Source organism: Thalia democratica, chromosome 7 (assembly GCF_965202585.1).
Source record: "Thalia democratica chromosome 7, ktThaDemo2.hap1.1, whole genome shotgun sequence".
NCBI classification, from domain to species: Eukaryota; Metazoa; Chordata; class Thaliacea; order Salpida; family Salpidae; genus Thalia; species Thalia democratica.
In genome coordinates, this window is record NC_139171.1 from 22613312 (window position 1) to 22624789 (window position 11478).

General features: G+C 25.7%; 1 protein-coding gene across 1 annotated transcript; it reads right to left on the minus strand.

Annotated features, from left to right (window-relative positions):
• Positions 1-1515: 1515 nt before the first annotated feature.
• LOC145841177 (kelch-like protein 35) lies at positions 1516-5179 on the minus strand. Its single transcript, XM_082948547.1, has 3 exons — positions 5041-5179; positions 4536-4948; positions 1516-1581 (listed from the first exon to the last, which is right to left on the minus strand). The coding sequence occupies exons 1-3, from the start codon at positions 5177-5179 to the stop codon at positions 1516-1518; spliced, it is 618 nt and encodes a 205-aa protein (XP_082804673.1).
• Positions 5180-11478: the final 6299 nt, after the last annotated feature.

Below are 11478 nucleotides of genomic sequence, written 5' to 3' on the forward strand. Positions count from 1 at the left end.
AACATAAGGTTTTAAGCACTTATTATTAAAAATACTGACTGATTTTATCATTAATAACTAAATCTTCATTTAGAAATAAATTCACATCTCAATTTGATCTTAAAAAGATTTCACAATTTATTCTAATCAAAAATTTTCAAGCATTTGAACTGAGAAAAACTGATATTCTTAAATTTTTAAATAAAAAAACTGATTTATCCTGACGTTTTTTAACTTTTGTCAAAAAAACTGATTTAGCCTGACTTAGCCTGATTTAGCCTGACGCGCACAAACCCTGTGCAAATTCTTAATGCAAATTCTCAAATTCAAATACATATCCAACAACTCTAAAACAATGAAAACATTAGCCGCCAAATGACGAAAATGGCTAAAACTTAAATGCTATTTGATAACAGGGTGTTTTTGTTGCACACAAATCTCTACATTTTTACCTTTCAGACTTATTTATAAGTAATCCAGCTGTATTTAGAATAGAAATCTCATTCTTCATTACCTTAAATGTTCATTTAACATTTTGATTTCATTCACCAACATGCTGACTTAAAACAAAAACATTTTTATTAACTTTACCAAAAAAAAAACTTGTTCTGTTTTAAACTTTATTTTATTACTTTAACATCTTAAAGGCAACGGTAAAAGAAACTCTAAGTGTGATATTCTTAAAAGTTTTTGAAAATGTTGGATTTTTACAACTTTTATTCGTACAGGCACTTTTTTACTCATGACTCAAACTTGGATTTTTCGAATTATTTTACAGTTGCCTGAATATAAATACTTAATACTTGATTAACTTGTTACTGAATACTGTACACTTTTTTTATTTAATTCAATCGAAAATTTTCTCAAACTTTGAGTGGTGATAATAACATAAAATTGTAGCATTTAATAATTAAACAATAATTGCTTAAAAAAAAACTAACTAAAAAAAAATGTGTTATGTTAATGCATTTTATAACGCTGTATAAAAAGATAACTAAAGGTCAAATAAAGTATTTATAAATTCAATCTAGTTAGAATAATTTATATACTAAAGTTAATTAAAACTTTCCAACGGGTACGATTTTAAAGCAAAAGTGTTTCCCCTAATATTTCCTGAATCATCAATTATTTTATTTGATATATTTTTTTAAAATTCTATTAACATTTATACCCACAACCGAACCCACTTTAGTAAGGTACAATTATTCGAAAATTAAATTTCAAAAAAATTATTAAGTTTTCAGAACCCGTTATTTTCAGAAGTCTAATTAGAAAATTAAGCAACAAGGTACAAATTGTTCGAGCATGGATCTAAAAATAGAATAAAAAATTTTCAGTATTCTGGAAAGCCTGCAATTTAATATAATGTTTATAACTTCTTTTTTTTATAAATCCTTAAGAAAGATACTAACACTAGCTTGTAGTCAGGGCAACAAATGAATGTCCTTCTCCACGCAGTACGTTTGGTTTCCGCAGTCGAAATGCTTGTTTTCATAGTTCAAGTGGTAGCCCGTCGCGCAAAACTCGTGCTTTTTCTCATCGGAACATTACGACCGGGTTGTCGCAGTGCGCGTCGGGAAAACCATCATCGCAATCGTAACACTTAAGTGAGCAACAGCGAATAGGCAAAACAGAAAACTGAAAAAGCAGCTGATGCGTGCATTGTTTACTAAAACTAAAACATTTCAAGCAGTCGGGTTTTTCTGCCGGTTGCTTTTTTTTCAATAACTTCCGATCTCACATGCCACACTTTAATTGAAATGTAATAATTATAAATTACCGTCAATCCTAAGTAGCAGTTTGTGGCTTACATTGTTCTAACTTCTTTTTTAATAATTTTTTAGGAATACTTATGTTTTTATTATTCAGTATACAACATATATGGTCGTATATGGTCGCAACGTATTTTCTAGCTTAAAAACATGTTGTAAAACAAGAAATTGTTAAATTTTTTATAAAAAATAATTTGAAATGTGAGCATGTTTTTTTAGTTTACGGCAATTATATTGCAACACTTCTTTGTTTTAAAAGAATAGTTTCACAAAACTAGTTCCGGTGCTAACACTTATTTCTGATGAGCACGTTCTGAAAATTAGTTTATTGGTAAATTAGGCCTATTTACAATGAAAGTTGCCCACTCCTAATCTTATACCATTGTTTTTGTGTGCCTGATGTGCTGATAAAGTATAAAGCAATTGAAGATAAAATGAAATTATCTTATTTTTAATTTTCAATCATGTCTATGTTAGTTTAAATCTCGGTATTTTGGTCATAGATATTTTTTAAACATTTTTTATTGTAATCATCTATAATTAAAAAATATTGAAATGATTTGAAACTTTAACCAAACAGAATTTATGTAAATAGTAAAAATATAGTTGCTTGTATTTAAAAAGAACTGATAAAGCATTTTAAATTTGTAAGAACTCATTCAAATTAATTTATTAAGCAACTTAAGGAAATTTTTAGAAAAAAAAATCAGTGTGTAATACAGTTTTTGTATTAAAAATAAAAAATTGTCCTCAATAACCATTTTTTTCAAATAGAATAGTTATGTTAGCGGCTTAAATTTTTGTACACTTAAAAAGCATTACAAATTTTAGCCCGATTGTTTAACAGTAACTAAACGCATGTTTATTTTTAAATTTAAGCATATAAACAAAAGCACATTTGACACGTTGCTGTTGCTGCAGATTTGTAGTAACATACATTCGTTTCAAAATTATAATGCTTTGTAATACATTTATTTAATTTTTTCTGATATTTTTGCACTTAGTTTTGAATTTTTATATTATAAATTTAGTAGAAACTGATGTGAAAATCGCATAACGCCTTTCTGGCTAATATATTTTTTCAAACTATCATAGCAAGTTTAGAGTTGCTTCCTCTACTTGAAACATAAAGTAAAATAAATTTAGACTATAATTGTTATATATTAAGAAAGGTAAGAAAAATTTATATGCTTTGTAAGCCACTAGAACTAATTATAAACAACTTATATCGCTGTTGAAACATCTAGACTAAATTGTAAAAACTGAAACTGGTAATGAAAATTTTTAAATGAATAATTACTTTATTAATTTCATTAAAATTTTCAAAATTACTAGTCGGTCTAAAATTAAGTAACTTATAATTTTACGCATTTTTTTAAAGTAGTCAGTTATGATCACCCGAGCCCAAAACTTAATTAGGCTTTGCCAAAATACTTTTGATGAACTTTTAATGTTGTTAATGACATGCGCCATTCCATTGTCATTAAATATCAGATTTGTTTTGGTTGTGAGTTGGCGTCATAGTTAGCCAACGCTTAAAATTGTCTTTAAATGCCATTACACTACTAATTTTTTAGGGTTGTGAAAATATTGTGTTTTAATAACTAAAACCACTTATTTTTCATAAAAATTTTGTCGAAAATAACAATATAAAAGTATAATTTATAATATTAGTCTCAAAAAGAATAAACATTTTCATGAAACAAAAATTTTTGCTTCATGTAAAAAACCAAACACGTTTTTTTTTTATATACAATTCTAAGTTGTTTAAACTATAGCCGGGCACCTAATCCCGCTCGTTGAGCAATATTGTCCGTCCAATAACTATGTTTTAAGTATTAAAAATCTCAATAGATTTGTTAATCATGTTGTGAATGAAAATATTAAAGACACTATCTAAGTTTTTAATTTAGTTGGCTAATTTTTTAGTGATAAATTTAAAATGCTCAATAAAACTTCATTAATTGCTTAACATAACATGCTTGCAAGTACTGTAAATGACCTAACTATAATATATCGCAGCTGCTAAATAATTGAACAAAGTAAAAGTTTAGATAAGTTTGTTTAACATCGGTATTTGTACCAATAATGGTTCTACGAATTTGTTTTTCAAAGTAATTAGAAAAAAAAAGGAATTTAAACATGAAAAATGTTGTGGAGTCTTATCTATAACGTACAAAACAAAAAAAAGTTCGTTTTTGACTACAGACTAAATTTATTTTATCTATAACATAACTAACATGTTATAAGTTTTTATTTATTTATTTGATACGTTCTATAGGATAAAAAATAACTATCAGATGTAAACGTTTTAAATTTTTTCATAATACACTCCTCATACTTTTGAAAACTTAACCTTTTATGACAAACCAACTTAAACTTTAATAATATTTTTAAGAAATATTTCTAATAAATTTAATGAAAACTGATAAATAATATATAACCTTCAAAAAATATCAAAAAAACAAACGTATGAGAAAAAATCTATATTTCAAAGATACAATAATACTTCTTGCACCGAATCAGTATATTGAGTAATTTCCCTAGCTTGTCACTAATTGGTATTCAAAATTTCGTTTATCTTTTCGAATACTAGATAAACATAGTTGAAAAAAGGCAAATAAAGCATAAAAATAAAACAATAAAGGATAAAGATTTTACATTATTTTTTTTTATTTCTTTTCTTTTTTTGGGTGGCACGCATGCGTCAGTGTCCCTCCCCACGCTACGCTCCTGGTACCAGGGTAACTTTGCACAAGAACAGCTATGCAGATCTTTTGTAACTTCACACGGCTCTTCAGTCCATTTACCTTCATCAACATCGTATATATATATTGTTGGGCTGTAATTTCCAATGACTACTATTCTATTACCAATTGACATTTGGCGATATGGAACAACATCAAAAGGAATTTTAAGCTCAACAAACTTTTTACATTGATCGTCGAACACTTCCCACGGAGAACTCGTAGCAAACAGCTTGTTTTTAACTGCTAGCAAACCTTGACCCGATCTACCGTTTATCATATCTGGCATCGGTGACCATTTGCCGGAAAAGACGTCGTAAGACTCAACAGTTTTCAAAGGTATATTTTCAAAACCCTCCCCACCCGCAACAACGATGTTTCCTCGATAAACCGCACACGCTGCTGCGTGTCTCGCTCGTTCCATTCCGGCAACTTGTTCCCAGCTTTTGTCTTTAGTGTTGAATTGTAAACAAGTATTAACGAGGTTTCTATTCCAAACTGTACCCCCAACAACAAATATGTTGTCCTAAATGCACAGCAACAAAAGTGCTCCCGGTTGTCAAACATATCAGCTACTTCAATCCACGTGTTAGTGTGGGGCGAATATTTTTCAACGGTTTTATCACCACCGATAACATAAACTTCACCTTTTACAGTTACAGCTTCATAATTGTCTCTCATTTTTATCATTGAAGGTAAAACTTTCACTTTGGTAAAATCACTCGCATCAACTTGATGATTAATTTTAAAAGTTTCTTCACACTCTATATTGTTTTTGAAAGCGCTAAAAATAAGTAGGTCAAACTTGTTTTGGTCACAATACCTACTTGTATAATAACTACTTGACTCATTTTGAAAACTGTTTTTCTGGTCAACTAAAATTTCTTTTAACTCTTTAGAAAATTTATTGTTTTCAATGACTGACAAACCATTATATAAAATGTATTCAAAAGATGTGTCAGATAACAGAGATAGTCGTACTGTTGATAACAACTTTTTAGCATATTTGTTACGTTCTTCAATGTTGTGATTTATCCAGCTAATTGCTGCATTAAACATTTCTACTTCTGAGTGAATGTTCAAATAGAACTTGAGAGTATTTTAGCAACGGTTTTAAAATCTAACTGCAAAAAATTTTGAGTATCAGCTACCATTGTAAAACAACGTGCTATGTAGCTCGTTGAAAGTTCACTAATGCTGAATATGTTGTATATTTTAGCCAAGCTATGATAAGTCGGAACAATTTTAACAGAAATCTTTGCACTGATGTGTTTGCTTATCTCTGCGTGAGTTTCTTCTTTCATCATGAGCTTATTCAGTTTTATATTTGAAATTAGTTCATAATTCAATTCATCTTTTGCTTCTAAAGTAATATTTGATAAGTATATGACCCGAACAAAGTATTTTTTAAGTGTCATTGCATTTTACATGATTTTAATTTCGTATAGTAAAAGACATATAGTTTTTATTAGTTTAATGCACATAAAAATTTTATTGTAACTTAGAAAACATAAAAGGAGAGAATTTTTTTTTTTAAATACATTAACGAAAGAAAATAAATGATCCCTAAAAAAAGAAAAAAAAAAGAAAAAAAAAATTTTAATACTACATAAAATCATACTAAAAATAGTTTAAATTTTTATAAATTTAAATGCAAACAGTATCTGTTATTTTTGAGTTGAAGAATTATTGTAAGTTTTGTCTAAAAATGACGTGCAAAAATAAACTAAAATAATGACATAGATACTATTTTAAAACTAGTTTTCTAATATATTGTAAATATAATATCGTGTCTACCCAAAAAAATCTTTTTAAAAGTTTAGAGTTATAATTTTTTATAACAACTTTATTTAAATGTAAAAATTGTTTAAAATATTGTTCACAGAAACCTAAAAAAACTTAGTTTCCATTAACGAAATATCTATGAAAATATTTAAAGTTTCTGTACCTTAAGTTCTTCTTGATATATAAATTAAAATAAAATTTTTGAATTTTTAAGCTATATGAAATCTATAATACTGTTAAATTGTCACAAAATGACATAAAAATTTAACCAAGATTAGCATATTCAGAAATAATTGTGTTTTTTAACACATACATTAAGTTTATTACAACTTATAGTGTTTATCAATGAGAGCTGTTATGTGTTAAATTTTGTATATATATTTTCAGTATTCTTATGTTTTTGGTAGAAGTTTTTTACCTAAATTAAGCAGTAGTTTTCTATTTTTGAACAAAAAATTTATAGGCTTATTATTATTTAAACCTAAAAGATTTTCAACATATGTATTTAAAACAAATAAAAAAAAAAACAACATTTAAAAATAAATAAACCCTTTTTTACATTGTTCAATGTACATTTATTAGTCTAATATTTTGGTATCGTAAAAAGCCTATTACCACTTGCCGGTCACTTGAGATCATTGATTTGTACAGTTTACAAACGCTGTTATAAAACATTTTGTATTTATAGTTAAGTATGTGATAAATTAGTTCTTAATAAGAAAAATTATTTACAGTCTATCTGAAACTTTACTAAAATGTTTGGAGTCAACATGTTTAACATCTGTATATTATGTATGGTAAAAAAAACTGTGCTGATTTTTTTTTTGTTTTCCATATAAATAATTTAGCGTTTTTAACACATAAATATTTTTAATTTATATAACATTTTGTTGAAATACAGTTAGTGGTACTTCCTTATACTTATAAAAGTTATCAAAGGTTTATTATAGCAAATTTATGCAAAAACATCAAATTATCTTACCTTTTTTTGAAAACTCACATAATCGACTTGAACTGTTTTCTTCATATATTTTTTTAACTTTACTCTTCAATAAATCGACAATTTCGTACATGATAATATGCTACTTAGTTACTTTTATATCTTAATCCTAAAATTAAAAAAAGTTTTTTAGTTTGTTTTCATTTAAAGATTTATAAAACATCAAACTAAAAATGTTATTCTACTAACAAAAACTTTTTATTACAAAATAAAAGCCTTTATATACAGTGCGTTCTAAAAATAAAACAAATCTTAATACAAACAACTAAAAATTTGAATTTTAAAATTAATAAAATATATCAAAATTATATTGGAAAACGAACATTTTATTGATATCCATGCAAGCAACATTACAGGGTAGCCACTCGTTAAATCAAATTTTTTTCCAGGTTTTCCTAATTTCTTCCAGGTTTTTAAATGTACTCATTTTTGGGTCTAATTTTAATTTAAAGTTAAGTTAAAGGTAAAAAACTCTGTTAAGAAGTAAAAAACATTAAAAAGATACTGTTAGGTATTTTAAATATGTTTTTTATGGTAGCTTTATGTCTTTAAAATATGACAAATTTTTTTCATTTTTATGGTAGCTTTTTTAAGTCAAATCGAAATTTTACTACTGAACATGTGAAAGTCTAGGTTTTTCCAGGTTTTTTTAGTGGTTTTTGTTCAAAAATCCAGGTTTTTCCAGGTTTTTTTTCAAAATTTCCGAAATTCCCGGTTTTTTTGCCTAAATTGTGAAATTCCAGGTTTTTCAAGGATTTCAGGTAAAGTAGAAACCCTTACATTAACAACTAACTTGTGTTTTTGTTAAGCAAGATAAATAAATTATCGGCTTGAATAAGTTCTTAAAGCAGAAAACAATTCACAAACAAGGTTAAAACATTTTACTTTTAACTTAAGAGTCAGTTTTTATTGTGACCATCAATAAATTAGAACATATACTTTTGTAAGTGTTTATATTTATGTATTAAGTTATTTCACTAAATTGGTTATAAAATAACAAAGTATTGAAACTAAATCAACTAAAATTCATTTTAAAATCTATGAAAAAAGTAGCTTTAGATTTTAAAAGTCTTAAAACTATTTTGAGATATTTATGAAAAATTAAAATTAACCCTGAGTCACCCTTAATTTATAAAACAGAAGCAAAATATACCCTGAATTTCCCTGAATAATCCTGAGTTTCTCGGATATTTTCTAAGTTTAAAAATAACCTGCATTTTCTTGAGTACCCTGAGTGTGTGACAATCCTTAATTTCTGAAAATAAAAATAAAAAACAAACAAACTATTTAAAAACTGAAGTTTTCGTAAACTATGCCTCCACATTAAAAGCATTATAATATTATGCATATCATTTATTTAAAACTTTTGTCTTTAGAGAAAAATAGCAATTAAAGGTTTTTATTTATTGCTAAGAGAATGATATAAAATTGTGCATTAATAACAATTATCCACTTAAAAAATTAAATTTTATTAAAAAATTATAAAGATTTTATTTCTATCATTTTTTATTCTTTTGAAAACTGTTTTGAAAACAAAATTTTTACATTTTTAAAGCTACAAGATATATGTCTTACCTTATAATTGCCAAATAAATTAAGAATAAATATTAACACGAAAGTATGCAATCATCTACTTTTATAATACATATATATGTTGCATTTTTTTCTTTGTATCAATAATTGACCTCTGTATGAAAAGTCTTAAAAAAAAACCTTATCAGAACTGAGATCTGCTACTACAACTAACAGTCTCTCAAAAAAATAAAACACATTAACAAGATAAATTTTTAAAAAATTAGAGTAAAAGTAAAATAATAAATCTTATTAATCCTTGTTTTTAGTTATGTATAACACAATTGAATAAATACTCAATAACATCATTAAATAGATACTGAAAACCATATTAATCAAACAAAAATAACTTTAACAATTACATGGTTTTGTAAACTAGACCTTTCTACTCAAAAATCCATAGATTTATCTTTAAAATATGTGTAAAAAAATTTAAATTATCTTAATAGAGTGTTTATTAAAAACATTCTGGTTAGATCTTAGCTATTCAGATAATATTTTACTGAAATAAAGTGAACTGAGTAAAACATTACTAAAATAAATTGAAATAATTACCTACAAGTACATTTATTTTGTTATATTCTTGCAGGAGAAAAGCCAAATTGTTATTTGAACCGAAATAGGCTCACGAGCAAATACAAAAGCTAACCATATGATGAAAAAGTAAGCGCAGTTATCCAAAAGGCTGAGATTAAACGCCTTAACTTTAAACTTAATTTTATTTGAGAGTCTAGCAAAAACAAATTATCATAGTTTTTATACCGTGTGCAAAATGAGAAGGCTTCTATTAGTGTTATAAAGCACTGTTTTATTCGTTCAAGCTTGAAATCATTAAGTAGTTTTACACTTTATTTAACTTTGAATTAAAATTGAGTAAACTTGGAAGAGTCATTTTTGCAAAAAGGACCATTTTTGCACAAAGGGTCATTTTTGCAAAAAGGATCAATTTTGCACAAAGGGTCATTTTTGCAAAAAGGACCATTTTTGCACAATGGGTCATTTTTGCAAAAAGGACCATTTTTGCACAATGGGTCATTTTTGCACTAGTAAAAAAAAACAAAAAAAAAACATACTAAAAGATAAATTAACAAGAAAAATAAATGGAAAAAAATAAGTTACCGACCGAGGGTAAGGGTTAGAGATAACAGTGATAGCAAAATTACAAGTTTAAAATAGCTATTAAAAACTGTTGATAAAAGAAAAGCAAGAAAATAAGCAATTAAAAAAAATTAATCAAAAATTAGAAGAAAATAACAGTCAACTACCGGGGATAAAGGTTAGGGGTAAGATTAATAGTAAAAAATTAAAAAATAAATAAAAACTATTAGTAAAAAAGACAATCAAATAAATTAAATAACTAATTAATAAAAACTATTATATTAAGTTAAGCAGTTTTACAAAATTTAATTTAATTAATTTCTATATATGATAAGTAACTGTATATGAGACAACATATGGTGCTAATTACAGACCCCCTATTATTACTCATTTGTTGCTCGTGAAAACTCATAGTATTTTTTTTTTTAATTAGTATAGGAAAAATACAACTTTGTTTTAAAACATGATAGCTAAGCTTAATGTTTATATTAATGATAAATTACACATAATTCTGAGAATATTTGCAACAATTGTTGCTTTTATCAGATAATAATGCTAAATTATTTTTGATTTACTGAAAAATAGAATATATATACAACATCAAATTTAAACAGAACTAATTATTTTTTTAATTTCTAACACAAAAAAATGTTGAAATTTTAACAAAACTCAGTTTTTTTTTAGAAATGCAATTGTTGTACTTTTATCAAAATTATTATATAAAATTATGATGAGTAAATGTCTTATTTAATGTTATTTTTAGCATTTGTTGCTTGAAATTTTTAGCTGTAAAAAACAGTTATTTTTTTACTATAACTTATTTTTTCATGAAAAATGTTTTAGAAAATGACATGCTTAAAAAAAATCTTTACAAGAAACAATAAAAATAGTAAAATAGTTTAGTTCTTAAATTACACTTTTAAGGTCTTGACTCAAATCTCAATAAAACTTTATGTGGCTAGCTTTTACAGCTCTTTTCGCAACATAACCTCAATTAACATTACATTAGAAAAACTTATTGAAACTAAATAAACTAAGTCTCATTTTAAAATCTATGAAAAAAGTAGCTTTAGATTTTTAAAAGTCTTTAAATTACCTTGAGATACCTATGAAAATTAAAATTACCCTGATTCACCCTGAGTTTATAAAAACAGGAAAAATATATCCAGAGTTTCCATGAATATCCCTGAGTTTCTCAGAGATTATCTAAAATTTAAGAATAACCTGCGCTTTCTTGATTACCCTAAGTGTGTGGCAACCCTGAATTTCAGAAAATAATAAAAGAAAACAAACAAATTATTTAAAAACTATGGTTTTCGTAAACTATGCTTCCACATTAAAAGCAGTATAAAATTAGCAATATCATTTATTTAAAACATTGTATTTAGATAGAAATAACAATGAAAGGTTTTTACTTACTGTTTAAAAGAATGATATAAGATTTTGTTTTAATAACAATTTTCAATTTCAAAAAATTATTTAAGTATTTATTGTTAGCAAGTTTTTATATTTAGAATTTTATTTT

Excerpts from the sequence above, each read along its gene's own strand:
- LOC145841177 (XM_082948547.1), bottom strand. The coding sequence starts at position 5,179 with ATGAGAGACAATTATGAAGCTGTAACTGTAAAAGGTGAAGTTTATGTT. Across the intron at positions 4,949-5,040 it reads TGACAACCGGGAGCACTTTT|ACAAAAGCTGGGAACAAGTT; the intron begins GTTGCTGTGCAT and ends TCAACACTAAAG. Across the intron at positions 1,582-4,535 it reads GGACTGAAGAGCCGTGTGAA|TGTTACGATTGCGATGATGG; the intron begins GTTACAAAAGAT and ends TGCTCACTTAAG.